Raw genomic sequence first — 18,452 nt, forward strand, 5'->3', positions numbered from 1 at the left:
ATTTAAATAATCTCTTTAAGGGTTGTATTTTTGAAACCAACATCTGTCAGGTAAATGTGTAGACTTCAGCAGACAGAGTCAATTAACATAGACTTTTCTGTTATTATACTACATCATACTGTAAAATAACTGTCACTGAACAAAAATGACATTTTGATCACAATTCAGTGGCCTTCCTCTGGGTCTACTGCCCCATACAATATCATCCATGATTGGCAGTCATTGGTGAATTGGCTGTAGGTTACATGTGATCTACTCAGTAATAATGCCTGGCAGCTAGAAAAGTGCAAGCCTGTAGTGATCCTCTCTATTCATTTATTAGAGTGTTTTAATATTTCAATGGCCTCCTTTATCTTGGATTTCAATATCCCTGGCTGCTTGGCAAATACACAACTTCAGCTGAATTTCATTTTTTTTCAGCTGTGTTTCTTGTGTTTGCTCATTGCTACTTTGTTGAGTTGCACTAGTCGAATGTAGCACTCACACTCTAGGATGCATGTCACCTCTGGCTTGACAGTTTTGCTGATGTACACTTGTATACACATACAGACCACTTGGTACATGTCTGCAGCATGCACAGCATTTAATTTGGTTCTTAGTGGAGCTTACCACATCCTGAATTTTACGGTCGCTTTAGAAGAAGGGGTTGGTCAACAATCCGGTGAAGATGGTTTCAAATTCGTTCAATGAAACCATCACCTAATGTATGTGCACTGTTGATAAAGTTTATTTATGTTGTGCATGTCTATCAGTTTTTTATTGGTTCTTTTGCCTCTGTGTATGAATCTCATGTTACAGACATTGGTAAGAACATTGGTCAAGTGTTATATTGTCAGCATGTCAGCTGCATGTGGGTTCTGAATGAGCAAGCAGATGACTGAGTGTTTCTGCACTAGGTGGTGGTGACATTCAATATATGTTAGTTTCTGGTAACTTTGTGTCTGATTCAGCATCCAGTACTCTATGTGCTTCTACGTCTAGGACTGGAATTGCTACATGCTTCTCTACTTAAAGTGTAAAGTGAATCTTTGTGTGCAGGTTGTTCAATTGTTCATAAAACCTGTGTGGCTCTGGCTCATCATGGAGCAATAGAGTGAATGTGTCATCCACTTACCTGAACCAGCATCATCGGAATATCAGAACAGAACTAAGCACTATTGCTTCAAAGCAGCCAAGAAATGATGGCTGCTAATGAAGAAAACGAAGAACACTTTGTTATGTCATCTGTAAACGCACAGTATTCTTCCAGCTATTTGAAGTAAGTTGATGAAAAACGTAACTCAAATAGGTCACATATGTCTTGTAGGACATGTTGCTGTAGAATTTAGTGTTTTGACTACTGGCAGATTTCTAAGTAGTGACTTAAAGTAAAGCTAATCACAAGCTTATTATTAGAATTGTCTCTCCCTTTATGTGTAATATAAAGTGAGTTCTTCAGATAATAATTCATTTTGCCAACAAAAGATAATGTTTTGCCAACCAAATACTAATTACTCAGTTACTTAGAACTTTACTTTTCATTTTTATATCTTCACATTTTTCTTTTCTCTTTTCTTCCTCTTTGGAAAGGATTTTTCTGCTTTCCTCCTAATTATTGATTACATTATTCATTTCTGTTGCCCTAAATCCATCGTTTCTTCTCACTCCGTCCTCCTATCTTCACTGTTTGAAGCTGGCACAGTGCTTACCAATGCACCTCGTTTGACCTCAAACTCTCTTGATGCCTTTCCCTTCCCATTTTTCTGCCTTTCCCCCTTGGTAACAGATGAACACCTCTCAACTTGGCGTTTGAGTAACTATCACCTCTCTCTTTTTAACCCATCTCAAAACCATCCCTATTTCCTTTTTGAGTATGAAACTTGTTCGTGAATTGATTATTACATGAAGAATTTAATACACTTTCATAACAAATAAAGGAAAAGAGAATTTCACCCAATTGAGCTCATTGTTAGCTTTTACGTCCAGTCTCTGTTTACAAGCAAGCCAGTAGACAAAGCCACAAATCGTACAGCAGCATGTTGCACTAGACATATGTGACCTATCTGAGTTATGTCTGTCATCATACATTTGCCATTAACTTTCTTCCAGTAGCATGGAAAATGGGTACTATAAACCTACAGATGGTACAGCAAAGTGTTGTGTCCTATCTCTGTTAGCACACAACAAAGTCATTAACACCTTTAAAGCATTGGCACTTAGTTCTACACCATTACTCCCATGAAGCTGGTTCACACAGGTGGATTGCACATTTGATATACACTATCTGATCAAAAATATCTAGACACCCCTACATAACATGTAATTGAGAACTAGATGTCATGAGAGGTGCACCCACCAGCATAAAAGGAGATGTGGTGTATAGTGTTGTCAGCAGAGAAGCAATAATAGCAGAATGGGACAGCTTGGCAACTTTGAACATGAGCTACTCATTGGGGTCACCTAGGTAACAGATTATTCACAGACATTTCAGCCCTTCTAAAGCTGCCCAAGTTGATCATTACTGATGTAATTGTGAAATGTAAATCTGAAGGAACAACCACAGATAAACCACTACTAGGCAGGCATCATGTACTGATGGACATGGATCATCATGCCTTGTGGATGGTGGTTGTAAAAAATCACATGAAATCAGCAGAAGGAATCACTTGCTAATTCCAAAGTGTTAGCAGCAGCCCACTTCACAAAGAGAATGTGGTACAGAGTTAATAAGAATAGGGTACAATAGTTGAGCAGCTCCCCATAGCACACACACATTTCTGTTCTTAGTGCTAATGTCATTTTAGGTTGTGCAAAAAGTGACACCACAGGACAATATAAGTCAGGAAATGAGTGATTCGGAGTGATGAATCTTGCTATAACCTGTGGCTATCTGCTGGAAGGGTTTGGGATTGATGAATGCCTGAAGACTGTTACCTGTCGTAATGTGAAGTGCCAACAGTTATGTATGGAGGAGGTGGTGTTTGGTATGTGGGGTACCATTCACAGTTAGGATGTGACTCCCTTACTGCAGTTAAGAAAACACTAAAAGCAGAAAGATACATATATATTTTACAGCATTGTGTACTACATTATGTAGAGGAACAGTTCAGTACAAAAACTGTTTGTATGAGCATGACAATGCACCATGTCATAAAGCAGCATTTGTGAGGCAATAGTTTGTGGGTAATATCACTCCTGAAATGGACTGGCCTGTCTAGAGTCATCACCTGAAGCCAACAGAACATCTTTAGGATGATTCAGAATGGTAACTTCGCTCCAGATCCTACAGTTAAACATCACTACCTTCTCTGGTTTTGGTTCTTGAGGAGGAATGTGTAGCCATTCTTCCACAGACGTTCAGATATGTCACTGAAAGTGTCCCCAGCAGACTTCAAGCCATCATAAAGGTGAATGGTGCACACAATACAAGTTAATGTGTACTACTAGGTATCCAAACACTTTAGATCAGATAGTTTAAGAGCTCATAATGAGCCACAGGTACATGAAATTCATGAATATTTGAACAATTCACAATTTAAGAATCAGTTCACACTCAACGTAGAAAAGCATGTTTGAATTCCTTCCCTAGACCAAAGGATACTGTGTGAATCATCTAAAACTTTCTCTACAAATATTGCACAAATGGAAAGTGCTATTGATGTGCAGTTTTCACAGAAAGGATTGGTAGTCAGGGGCTCACATCGTTGGCTAATCAAGAGATTGTAATAATACATAGAAAATGTATTTTTTGTGCAAACATACATTTTAAATGAAACAATTCCTATTGAAATTAACAAACTAAAAATATGGTAAATTAGAATGTCAATGGTATTTGTTAGAGGATTCTAGTGTGAGTCATTTACGAGATACCATATTTCAAAAAGTTCCTAAATCAACACTTGTACAATACCTGTGGCAGCACATACTAAAGAACAACACAAGTGGGTACATTAGTCATGTGGATTCTGACCAGTAGCAAGACAGTTCACTATTGCAGGTTGTGTTCACACTGACTACCAGTAGCAGCAATACACACTTCCAGTGGAGATGTCTGAGCAGGCTGCAATAATATACCACTGCATATCATTGACTGTAGTCAGTATTTCCTTGTAGACAACATCTTTCAGCTTTCCCCACAGAAAAAAGTCTGCAGGCATCAAATCTGTGGATAGGCCAGCCAAGGTACAGATCCTCTGAGTCCAGTTCAACGATTTGGAAATGATTAGTGAAAGCATGTTGTAGTATTTTGTGCACTATGGGCTGGACAGCCATCATGCTGGTACCACAGGTTCCTGCTAGTCTGCACAGAAATGTCTTCTAGCATCTGTGGAAGATGATATGTTAGGAGGCTGTGACACTTGTGTGCTTTCCATGTTCCGTCTATAAAAAACAGGCCTATGAACTGATGGTTCACAATCACACCACATGTTTACACTCCATGGATGACAACATTCCACCTGATGAAGTGAATGAGGATTGTTGTCTAGGTGTTACACTACCACTTTCATGTAACTGGTTCAAGAGGTTGATAAATAATTGGCAAGATGATTGACATCTATTGAGGTATCTTGTCACATATACCATACAAGAATGTACAGCATTCTTCCTACACTCTCTGTATACCCTGAGCAAGTCAGCTTTTTCTTGCTTTGGTAAATCTCATAGTCCACTCATGATCTACTGCTTGGATTGTCACACACTAAGTTACTAGGAAATCACACTGCACTCAAAGAATACACAAGCACACTGTAAGCAAACATAACAACATCGTACCTAGCAACTAAACAGTTTGAATGGGACGAACAAGTGTCAGTGTTGAAACTTTTCAAAATACTATCTCTTGTAAATGACTCACACTAGAATCTTGTAACAAACACCACTGACATTCTAATTTACTCCACTTTTTAGTTTGATAATGTCAATAGGCATTATTTCATTTAATAAATGTATATGCCTGAACAAAAAATACACTTTCAAAGTATTATTATTATTGACTAACAATAACAGCCCATGACTACCAATCCATTCTGTGAAAACCACACATCAATAACACTTTCCAATTCCGCAATATTTGCAGAGCAAGTTTTACAGAATTCACTCTGTATAGGATACCAGATGGCACACTACAGCACAAGCATATCAGAAACCAACCAGAATGGGCAGGTATTTACATGCTGAATCTCACCACCAACCAGCGCAAAACCAGTCATCCACTTGCTCACTATCTGCAGCAACATTCAATGTTCACAATATAGCATCTGAGCATCATTCTTGCCAAAGACTGCAACATCGAACTCATACAAAGTGGCAAGGAAATCAATAGTAGAACAAAAGACATGCAGGGCGTAAATAAATTGCGTAACACAACACATGTATCTTAGGTGTCTGGCTCATCGACATAACTGGAAAACAACTTCACTGGACTGGTGACTAACACTTTCTTCTACAGCAACTGTAAGATTCAGTACGTCTTACATTCCAGGAATGATTTAATTAATGATGATGATGATGATGACGATGAAGATGATGATGGTTTCACTGTTGACAAAATGCGAAATCCATTACTCACATAGACAATGACATTGTCCTCCTATAGACAAGAATTTGTGAAACAATATCCCTCAGAGAGGGGTCACATCAGCATATGGTGTACTTCTTCCAACATAATTAGTTGCATACTCATGATTGCTCTAATGGTGTACAAGGTCGATGAAAGCACTTTACAGTCAGTCTGACACTTTCTGAAGAAAGCTTGATGCTTACAGCTGAAATATCAGTAGTATCTGTTTTTATCCAATTTCATGCCTGGTGTCTGCTAACGACTTGATAAAGAATTTTACAACAGAATATAAACCTCAATTCTCAAAACCTCAACAGTGGCACACTGATTATATGTACATCATTTTTACTTCTAGTAATATGATCGTGTTCAGCCTTATCGTTGTTCTTGTTGCTGTTGATGTGGTCTTCAGTCCAGAGACTGGTTTCATGCAGCTCTCCATGTTGCCCTATCCTGTGCAAGCTTACTCATCGTAAAGTACCTACTGCAACCTACATCCTTCTGGATCTGCTAAGTGTATTGATCTCGTGGTCTCCCTCTATGAATTTTACCCCCCACACTGTCCTCCAATATTAAATTGGTGATTCCTTGATGCCTCAGAACATGTCCTATCAACCGATCCCTTCCCCTAGTCCAGTTGTGCCACAAATTCATCTTCTCCTCAATTCTACTCAATGATTACAAATACCACTAGGTAGTAAATTCTTTAGCAAATGACTGTAAGAACCCAAAGTTTCATGATGTTTGTCTAGTTTACAAAACATGCTCACTGTACACTTATGTGGAATAAATATTTTTTCGATGTTGACTGAATTGTCTCAGAAGATTATTAATGTAACAATACTGAGTGAAAAAATGTGAAGTATGCCAGAAATTCTTCCTGCAAGTCAACATAATGAAAGATATTTCTGAAACTTCCTTGCAAATTAAAACTGTGTGCCAGACTGAGATTCAAACTCAGGGCCTTTGTCCTCCCAGACAATTGCTGTACTGACTGAGCAAGTTTGACTCATGACCTGTCCTCACAGCTTTACTACTGCCAGTGCATTGTGTTTGGGAAACTCAGTCACTACAATATTTGTCCACTACAGGCAAAGGTACCGAGTTTTAAGTCTCAGTCTAGCACACAGTTTTAATCTACCAGATAGTTTCATACCAGTGTACATTCCATTCCAAAATAAGAAGTTCATTATAAAGAGATTTATATTTGTGAGGCAAGTAGAACTATGCTTTTTGATTATTTATTCATATGATGATGTCACATCAGTCCAGAGGGACATTCTTGATGTCTAGTAATTTCATAATCACTGTTTCCTTTAATGTGTGCTCACTGATATATTTGAAACTGAATAATTTGTGTCTTTTGCATTAAAAGGGAAACTTACTTTCAAAAACTATAATGTTACAAGAAACTACAATGGCATGTGAGTACTTATTTTCAGGAAGCAAAATGTAAAAATACCACTCATGTGTGACGAAATGTTTTGGCAGTGCAATAAGTGTGCGCAGGATGGTTCATGGAAGACCGTGGAACACGATAAGATGGGTCAGTTCACCCCCCCCCCCCCCCCCACACACACACACACCTCATCCAAATGGCATTGCAGAACAGAGCTGTATCCTCCTCAGCTCTGGTGCAACAGTGGAACACTGTAACACTTCATACACTATCATGAGTAACAGTCCATGGCCACTTATTAGGGCATGGGTTACGTGTGCATCATCCACAGCTCCACCTACCTGTGGCAAATTTACAGAACCATGCTAGAACACAATAGTGTATGGAATGGAATCACTGAGGACAGGAATAGCATCAGATAGTGTTTTGGACAAATCTAGGTTCTGTTTCTTTGCAAATGATGGCTGGATTATGCTTAGCTGCATACAGGGGGAGAAGCATCACAGTGACAGCATTCTCACTACACATACAGCACTAAATGAAGACCTTATGGTATGAAGTGCAATTGAGCACAACCACGAAACACAGCTGATGTGTATCCAAGGCACTGCGACCAGTGTGGCCTACGAGAATGATGTCCTGCAACCCACAGCCATACCCTATCTGCACAACACCCCAGATGCCATTTTTCAGCAAGACACTGCATGACCACATGTTGCTACATGAACATGTGCCTTCTTGGTGTCACAGGATGTCTGTCTCTTGCCCTGGCCCACCAGATCACCAGACTTGTTGCCAATTGAAAATGTGTGGGATACACTGAAACAACAGGTGCAGAGCTGTGACCCACTGACAACCGGCAAAGATAAACTTTGAAACCAGGTGAAAGCACCATGGGTGGATATACAACAGGATGCCAGTGACACTTTATATTCATCAATACCATCAGGCACAGAACAAGTTATCAGAGCCCATGGCAGACCCTGTGCCTACTAGGCAACAGGACACAGGGTGAAGTGAGGTGACTGAAATGCTAATCATTTCTGCAGAACATACTAATGTGCATGTCCTGTGAATATGAATGTCCTATCTCTAGTCACTCAAGGTGTTTTTTTTAAATATGACCATATATGAGTGCAGATGATTGAGAAGAAATGGGGTGTATTGTTCCCAGTGTAAACTTTATACTCAATTTCATTTACAGACTGCCTAAACTAAAAATTAAGACTTTTGTTTTACTTCTTCTGTTGTGTTTTGTCTCTTTATTTAACTTTTAATTATACTTAACACCCATATTACCTTGGACTTACACAAAACTGAATTATTGTTGTAATGTTTACATAAGATCACGACTACAAATCTGTATTCCTGATGTAATTTGTTGTTTAACTGTGGATCATATTTTATTCTAGTCTATGATCCTTATGCAGAAGAGAAATCTGTTTCATTAGAAATAGTATAGATTAAGACAACAACAATAGACACAAATTTGCTGCTCCTACTCATTCACAAGATCTTGAAGGCTGTAGACACATGTTTACTTACAGCAAACCTTTTATTCTTTTACATGCTGCTGCTTACTAAACACAATATGTGTTTAAGAAACATAAGACCAGATAAGTAACTTCCAAGAAAAGAAAATGCAATATGACATCCTCAAGAGGGAGATGCCCACAGAAGGGAAAGTAGCACTGGCATTACCTCACAAACAAGAGTGAATGTATAGAAAGAACAGAGTGTTGTTGTTGTGGTCTTCAGTCCTGAGACTGGTTTGATGCAGCTCTCCATGCTACTCTACCCTGTGCAAGCTTCTTCATCTCTCAGTACCTACTGCAACCCACATCCTTCTGAATCTGCTTAGTGTATTCATCTCTTGGTCTCCCTCTACGATTTTTACCCTCCACGCTGCCCTCCAATGCTAAATTTGTGATCCCTTGATGCCTCAAAACATGTCCTACCAACCGATCCCTTCTTCTAGTCAAGTTGTGCCACAAACTTCTCTTCTCCCCAATCCTATTCAATACCTCCTCATCAGTTACGTAATCTACCCACCTTATCTCCAGTATTCTTCTGTAGCACCACATTTCGAAAGCTTCTATTCTCTTCTTGTCCAAACTAGTTATCGTTCATGTTTCACTTCCATACATGGCTACACTCCATACAAATACTTTCAGAAACGACTTCCTGACACTTAAAACTATACTCGACGTTAACAAATTTCTCTTCTTCAGAAACAATTCATTGCCATTGCCAGTCTACATTTTATATCCTCTCTACTTCGACCATCATCAGTTATTTTACTCCCTAAACAGCAAAACTCCTTTACTACTTTAAGTGTCTCATTTCCTAATTTAATTCCCTCAGCATCATCCAATTTAATTTGACTACATTCCATTATCCTCGTTTTGCTTTTGTTGATGTTCATCTTATATCCTCCTTTCAAGACACTGTCCATTCCGTTCAACTGCTCTTCCAAGTCCTTTGCTGTCTCTGACAGAATTACAATGTCATCGGCGAACCTCAAAGTTTTTACTTCTTCTCCATGAATTTTAATACCTACTCCAAATTTTTCTTTTGTTTCCTTTACTGCTTGCTCAATATACAGATTGAATAACATCGGGGAGAGGCTACAACCCTGTCTCACTCCTTTCCCAACCACTGCTTCCCTTTCATGCCCCTCGACTCTTATAACTGCCACCTGGTTTCTGTACAAATTGTAAATAGCCTTTCGCTCCCTGTATTGTACCCCTGCCACCTTCAGAATTTGAAAGAGAGTATTCCAGTTAACATTGTCACAAGCTTTCTCTAAGTCTACAATTGCTAGAAACATAGGTTTGCCTTTTCTTAATCTTTCTTCTAACATAAGTCGTAAAGTTAGTATTGCCTCACGTGTTCCAACATTCCTACGGAATCCAAACTGATCTTCCCCGAGGTCCGCTTCTACCAGTTTTTCCATTCGTCTGTGAAGAATTTGCGTTAGTATTTTGCAGCCATGACTTATTAAACTGATAGTTCGGTAATTTTCACATCTGTCAACACCTGCTATCTTTGGGATTGGAATTATTATATTCTTCTTGAAGTCTGAGGGTATTTCACCTGTCTCATACATCTTGCTCACCAGATGGTAGAGCTTTGTCATGACTGGCTCTCCCAAGGCCATCAGTAGTTCTAATGGAATGTTGTCTACTCCCGGGGCCTTGTTTCGACTCAGGTCTTTCAGTGCTCTGTCAAACTCTTCACGCAGTATCTTATCTCCCATTTCATCTTCATCTATATCCTCTTCCATTTCCATAATATTGTCCTCAAGTACATTGCCCTTGTATAAACCCTCTATATACTCCTTCCACCTTTCTGCCTTCCCTTCTTTGCTTAGAACTGGGTTTCCATCTGAGCTCTTGATATTCATACAAGTGGTTCTCTTCTCTCCAAAGGTCTCTTTAATTTTCCTGTAGGCAATATCTATCTTACCCCTAGTGAGAAAAGCCTCTACATCCTTACATTTGTCCTCTAGCCATCCCTGCTTAGCCATTTTGCACTTCCTGTCAATCTCATTTTTGAGACGTTTGTATTCCTTTTTGCCTGCTTCATTTACTGCATTTTTATATTTTCTCCTTTCATCAATTAAATTCAATATTTCTTCTGTTACCCAAGGATTTCTATTAGCCCTCGTCTTTTTACCTACTTGATCCTCTGCTGCCTTCACTACTTCATCCCTCAGAGCTACCCATTCTTCTTCTACTGTATTTCTTTCCCCCATTCCTGTCAATTCTTCCCTTATGCTCTCCCTGAATCTCTCTACAACCTCTGGTTCTTTCAGTTTATCCAGGTCCCATCTCCTTAAATTCCCACCTTTTTGCAGTTTCTTCAGATTTAATCTGCAGTTCATAAGCTATAGATTGTGGTCAGAGTCCACATCTGCCCCTGGAAATGTCTTACAATTTAAAACCTGGCTCCTAAATCTCTGTCTTACCATTATATAATCTATCTGATACCTTTTAGTATCTCCAGGATTCTTCCAGGTATACAACCTTCTTTTATGATTCTTGAACCAAGTGTTAGCTATGATTAAGTCATGCTCTGTGCAAGATTCTACAAGGCGGCTTCCTCTTTTATTTCTTCCCCCCAATCCATATTCACCTACTACGTTTCCTTCTCTCCCTTTTCCTACTGATGAATTCCAGTCACCCATGACTATTAAATTTTTGTCTCCCTTCACTACCTGAATACTTTCTTTTATCTCGTCATACATTTCATCTATTTCTTCATCAAGAACAGAGTATACATTGTCATCTCTCTATGAGGTGGCATTGCTAAACTATTTAGGAAATACTGGTGTGGAGACTGGTGACCAGTTTTTGATACAAGCAAATTTAATGTGATGGCATGATAGTTACAAAAACACACTATTGTTCAAATATATCATATGCAATACATAAATATTTAGACATTACTTCCCAAAGCGTTTTCACACAGAACCAAACCTTAAACAAAGTTGGCATCAAAGCAGATGTCAAATTTTAGTTGCAGAATTCTTAGTAAAACGTAGTTCACCTAAACAGAAAACTGCTATCAAAATTCACATCTGATACATTCTTTTGTACTTTCCCCATCTCAGATTCCCTATATACAAGATTAACAGACAATTTGGAGCATACTACCGGTAAATGATAACATTTTTTTTCCATTTTGCTTGTATAGCTTCCTTTCTGGCGCAAAAAGAAAACATACAAAGGAAGGCCCTAAAGTAAAAGAAATCTCACGCACAAAGTTTCCAACAGAATTTAAATTTCATATGGCCATTATAGAAACATAGTGACCGGAGTGACAAAATTTCAACTTGTAGAGAGGTTTAGAAGTATTTGCTTTTTGCATGTAATACACATGGAATAGAAGAAGAGGTTAATGGAATTGTACACAATGTACTTCTGATCACAGATAATATAGTAGGTTGCAAAGTACATATGAACATGTAGCTAAGATTCTTTTTAAGCTTTCAAGCTCATAAGTATAGTATAAGGTATGGATTAGACATTTCATTACCATTTAATAACAATTTTCATTAATCAATGTAACTTTATTTGGCAACTTAAGTTATACTGGTTCATCATAGCAGATTACAATCATGAATAATTTTGTGCTATCAGTATTGTTACCTGGTGAGTGACAGTATGATTATTTGGAAGGGAACTGAATCATCAAAATAAAACTAAAAGCTTAGCTTCACTTAAATGACATTTGGACTATGAAAAATTACTTGTGGGTGCTGGCTAATTATATTTTCTTACTGAAATTAATTTTAAAAAATACATGTGAGCACAAAAGATAGCAATATAAATGAAAATATTTATGAGCGTAAAAGAAACACACACACACACACACACACACACACACACACACACACACACACACACACACACACACACACAAACTTTCCTCTTTTTCATCCAAGACTAATAAAGAGGCAATAATATACATGAAAGGGGAATGAAAAATGGTGAAGTGTGAAAAAACATTAGAATGGAAGAATCTAAAATAAACAGAGGGAACTAAAAGTTTTGGATGAATTAAATACAAACAGGCAGTACATTATTGAGATAATCTGACAGTTTTGGCATAAGAGACACTGAAACAGCTTACTCATGCATATAATAAATAGTCAGTGTTGGATGAACAGCAAGATATGATGCTGCCCAAAACAATTCACATTCCAAATAGTACATTTATAAAAAAAAATCATTATTTTCAGTATCAGTAATATAGATTGTATGGCTATACAGCTTGTTGTTTCTCCCATGTAATTTCTGATGTTCTGCTGGATCCAAGTCCTAATTCAGAAATAAATTACAACTCCAAATATTTAGAGATATACCTATGAAAATATCTTCATTCCCATACATATTAAATATAAATGAGCAAATAACTCATGTCTCAACACACCTAAATTAAGTTAGCACATAAACCAACAAACTGACACACAGAAAAACTGCTCCTTTAAGTTCTCTTTCTTCTATTTTACATATCTGTATAGAGCATTCATAAAACATACCTACAGTATTTATGAAAAAAACATTTGACAATAACACAATTGAAAATATTTCACTATTAGTGGCTCTCAAAAGATCTGGAAAAAGAGAAGCTTATTTTCTGTAGCCATTTATAGAATTATTTGTTGTTTGTTTTTCTGGATAGTGTTGCAAAACTACATGCCTGTTCATAGTCTCACTACAAACAATTATCAGTAAATTTTTTGGTTTTGCTATGTGTGTCTTAAAGGGTCAATACCTCAAAACAAAGAAGACTGAATGGAAACCTTCACAATAATGTTAAGCAAAATTAAGATCAGATTTTAAAACCATGTTATATCAAAGACATACTGCAATTCACCAATTACTACTCCAATAGTGCAGTTGAATGTCTTTTGTCTCCTGTTATGAAACTGAAATGCTACAATAATAAATAAATAATTTAAGATATTCTACATAGTAGGAACATGTCCACAGAATTAATTACATTAAGGATTACAGAAAGAGAATATGGGAATAATTAGGGCAAAAAAATCTGAAATAATACCTCTGATAACAGCAAGGTTAAGTATGTCAGTGGCATTGCCAGCAAAAAGAAGGAACTTGGGCCAAATGCTAGAAAGTTAATACTGAAGCACAATATTTCAAAAGAACTGGTGCCTTCAGAAATTGTGCAGGAAATGAAATAAATGATTTCCATTTGTTTGTATGGTATATAATGTATTAAAGACAAATTTGCATTGTATTTTTTTCACTATTTTACTGTATGAGACCTAAGATTCTGAACAGCTTTAATTTGACTTCAGTATTATGAAAAGGATAGATTACTATTCATCATGGAGAGAAGATGCTGAATTGTAAGCAGGCACAACAAAGAGACCTCTGTGTATTTGAGCTTGCAGCCAAAAGGCTTCCCTCTAAGCAGCTGCTGAGGCTGAACTGCAGTCTCCCTCAGTGGCCAGAGACAGTGGTCATATGTGTCTGAGATGTGCTTGTGTAAAACTCTCTCTCTCTCTCTCTCTCTCTCACTCTGTGTGTGTGTGTGTGTGTGTTTTCTACTTTAGAAGAAGGCCTTTTGGACGAAACCTCAAACGTGTAGCAATTTTTCTGTTAGGCCTATCTGCAACTCAGAGTCTCATTCATATGTTAAGCAACAATCATCCTTTTCATGGTACTGTAGTTATCATATCTAGGATTTTCCTTTGTTTAGTTTAATTTCATGGTTAATAAATGCTTCCTTCCTGTATTTCTCCCTTCTGATACAGCTGTTAGCTTATGAACATTAAAAAATTAATGTTTGCTATTCTTAATGTAATTTTACCTAAAACAGCTACACAATACCCATTCATTTCCAAAGTTTTGAAGAGCTAATATTATACAACAACATTTTGTGTAGGAAATGAAATAATTAGGAAATAACTGAATCAACGGAACAGCTCAATGTTCTTTAATAGCAAATAATTGGAACCAGTAAAGAGATGCATAATGTGCAAAATAAACATATTTCACTGGAGAAAATTATTTGACCTCTCTCCAACACTTTGGAGGAACACACAGTGAACTTGTTTTAAAGCCAGAAACAAATAAACAAGGGAAAAATCTATTGATCAAGCAGGAGCAGATAAGATAGTAACATAGAAATGAAGGAGTACATACTACTAAATTCCAAATCTTTGTGATTTTTTGCCACCAAAAGAGAGGTGAAAGTTTAGTGTACGTGGGATGTACATGAATTTGGCAAGAAAATATCTCACAAGGTCAGGTAAGAGACATTATGGCAGAACTACAGGGAGATCAAGAGAGCACAAACAAATTTTACACTATGTGCATTCTCTTGTTTGTTTGCATTTTGTACACATAAAACAGAAGTGTACGTTATTTGCAGAATAGGTGGAACAGTTGTCACTGTTAGCTCAGCTCAACTCATTCTATGTGTGAGTCACTGATTTTACACTTAACAATTGAAAAATGAAGTACCAATAGTTTTTTAAATGTGCAGAATGAATATAAGAAATTATTAGTCCTAGTGACAAAGGAAGTTATGATGAGTAACAGTCTTGCTTTTAATAATGCAGATTGGAGACCAGTGAGTTGTACTCACAGTGTTATGTTCTGACAAGCTGTAGCATAAACTGATACTAAAACATCAATAAACATTCAGATCCTATACAACAAAACCAATTTACAAAGAGGATATGGAAAACATACAAACAAAATTTAAATATAATTATAATCCAGGAAGTCTGTGTGTGTGTGTGTGTGTGTGTGTGTGTGTGTGTGTGTGTGTGAGAGAGAGAGAGAGAGAGAGAGAGAGAGAGAGAGAATAACGATAACAAGTGATCATATGAGACACTGTGGGTTATTTAATAATCATTTTATGCATAGCATGAAGAAAAACACGCAAAATATGAAACGGGGGATGTATCTGATATTTTCTGGGAAGAAATTTGAACAGAGCAAATGAGTCACCAACTACATGTATCTTGCTGATATCTGTTACATCCTTCAATACAATTATGGATGTAATAAGTGAAAAATTCTGAAAACACAACCCAAATAACATGAATAGTTCTATATATGCATAAACATGAGACAACCAACACAAACGAACTATATTTTTAAGTAACAACTTTATACTCATCTTTTTTCATAATCTAAAGCAATAAACTTACAATTCTTGCATTTGCACTTCTTGATCAATGTTTCATCCTTTATGTCCTCATGGCAAGCTTTACAATAATACCAGGCACTGTAATGAAACAATGAGAAAATGTTTCATAAAATAAATGAAAAAATGAGTCAAATGAAGAAGCACCAAAGCTCCTATTAGATGTATTTATAAATAGTAATACACAGTTACATAAGCCTATTCATCCAAAGATTTAAAAAAAAGAATGCTAGAGTGACATGAATTCGTGATAATAGACAAACACATAACACAAATATGTTGTTCCACCTCTCTCCTATCAGGTTTCTGATAACTAGTAAACAAGATACACACATACAAAATTGTAAACTTTTTATGTATACTGACTCACTTCTTTTTAGCAACAACTCAGTATGTAATTTGAAATAATGAGAAAAACTGTGGTATACCCACATTTTGTGTCTTTAACTTTTAAATATGAAATTGTTCTACCAAGCAGTGATGCAGGAGTAAATTAACAGCATGTAATTCTTATTAGGAAAATCAGGATTGTGAGAGGAATCTCAATCAAGAAAGTGTAACAGGGTCATTACTGTTGATGTACATAAAAGGCCCTTTGCATATCATCAATGGATCTTAAGAGGTTATTCACAATGGGGGCAAACTGTACCATGTCATCAATAACAAGAAGATGATTCTAGTTGGTTCCCTTAACACAAATTATTTCTTCTTTTTCCTGGTTTAGTGATCTGAATGTTTCCTCTACAGTTGATGATAATTAAGGTGATATAGAATTTCCTTCCATGACTGCTCACTCATACGGTGGTTCAAATCCACATCTGACCATAGGTTTTCTGTGATTTGTTTGTAGGTTGGGCACTCACATGGCACCATCCTATGCCAACCTATTCATGGGCCATCTAGAGGAATCCTTTCTAAAAACCCAGAATCCTAAACCCCTCACCTGGTTCAGAGTGATCAATGAAATCTTTGCTATCTGGATCGAAGGTGAGGCCACCTTATCCATATTCCTCCAGAACCTCAACTACTTCGCCCCTATTTGCTTCACCTGGTCCTATTCAACCCAACAATCCACCTTCCTGGATGTTGACCTCCACCTCAAAGACGTCTACATCAGAACCTCTGTCCATATCAAGCATACTACCACCAGCATTACCTCCACTTCAATAGCTGCCACCCGTTCCATACCAAGAAGTCCCTTCTGTACAGCCTAGCCACCTGTGATCATTGCATCTGCAGTGATCAGCAATCCCCCTTGAAATATACTGAGGGTCTCACTTAAGCCTTTACTGACTGTAATTATCCTCCCAAACTTGTAAAAAAAAAAACACTCACGCTATAGCTTTCCAGTCTCCCACCACCTCCCAAAGAAGTCCCACCATCTGGCCACAGAGGAGCATTGTTCTCGTAACTCAGTACCACCCAGGACTGGAGCAACTGAATTACATTGTCAACCAAGGTTTCAATTACCTCTCATCACGCCCTGAAATGAGAAATGTCTTGCCCACTATCCTTCCCACCCCTACCACAGTGGTATTCCGCCATACACCAAACCTTCACAATATAACGTATTTACTCGAATCTAAGCCGCACTTGTTTTCCAGTTTTTGTAATCCAAAAAACCGCCTGTGGCTTAGAATCAAGTGCAAAGTAGGCGGAAGTTCTGAAAAATGTTGGTAGGTGCCTCCACAACTAACTTCTGCCGTCAAACATATGTAGCGCAACACAGGTATGCTTTGCAGGCACAAAGATAAATACTGGCGCCAAACCCTCTGCGTCACGTGTCAGTAAATAAATTAAAAGAGAAGGTAGAAGATTGTAAACATTATGCCATGTATTCTTTTGTGTTTGCTGCCATCTCATTTAAATCCCGTCTGCCTAATAAACTACGAAACTTGAGTGAGACAACAGCAAACGCGGAAGAATATACATATCATGTCATGTTTACATTCATATTATTCCTGTGCTCAATAGTGATACAGTCAGAAATGAAGCAGAGCAATTGACTAGATTTTTAAATCTAAGATGATTCTCATTTCTGTGCAGAATGTAATGTACTAAAGAGGTGTCTGCAAAGATTTTCAAATGGAGAAAATTTTTCACTAAACTCTCGTTCAGAACATCTTCTATCATATGCAGTCTATTATTTGTTTCTTGTTGATCATTATGAAAGAAAGCAGCAGTGTAAGTAACAACAATTAGAAGTCTCTTGCCATTGTTTCACTTACGAGACAATTCCTCTCTTTTTTTATTGTAAGCCATGGTAGCTCGCACAAAAGCAAGCCATGCCGCGAGCGGCGACAGGTCGTAAACATTTATTATCAGAATGCGGCAAACAATGCATAACAAAGTACAATAATGCATTTTCAGCTTAGAGTGGCGTAAACCCCTATAACAAAGAAAACGGCACTTACAGATCAAAGCAAAGTAAGCAATCGATTCAAACCAGACGAAGCACGCGAAAAAGGAAGGGTACCCATATAAATACGGACGGAGTGCCGGACACATAGCAATGGCTACTTGGTAAAGCTTAACTGTTAAGCTTACGACTCGAACCGAACTACTGTAGCTGTACCTTCAGCCATTCGACCTCAATAGTGTTTCAAGTTACAATGGACCAACTTTGTTTCGATTTGGAGGGGCGGTCTAAAACTTTTCTCTCACCTTGAATTTCGAGTCTCAAATTTCAGGAGCAGCTTAGATTCGAGAAAATTTTTTTTCCTTGATTTCGAGGCTCATTTTTCTGGTGCGGCTTAGATTCGAGTAAATACGGTACTTGTCCATCCTTACACAACCCCTGCTCCCAATCCCTTACCTCATTGC

General features: G+C 37.6%; 1 protein-coding gene across 1 annotated transcript in view; it reads right to left on the reverse strand.

The window, feature by feature from the left end:
- Positions 1-18,452, reverse strand: part of LOC124552186 (calcium-activated potassium channel slowpoke) — an 881,186-nt gene that overhangs the window by 425,843 nt on the left and 436,891 nt on the right. The window contains exon 13 of the mRNA XM_047126498.1: positions 15,634-15,710. Within this exon, the coding sequence (XP_046982454.1) occupies positions 15,634-15,710 (77 nt within the window). The remainder of the gene's footprint in view (positions 1-15,633; positions 15,711-18,452) is intronic.

Source organism: Schistocerca americana, chromosome 1 (assembly GCF_021461395.2).
Source record: "Schistocerca americana isolate TAMUIC-IGC-003095 chromosome 1, iqSchAmer2.1, whole genome shotgun sequence".
NCBI classification, from domain to species: Eukaryota; Metazoa; Arthropoda; class Insecta; order Orthoptera; family Acrididae; genus Schistocerca; species Schistocerca americana.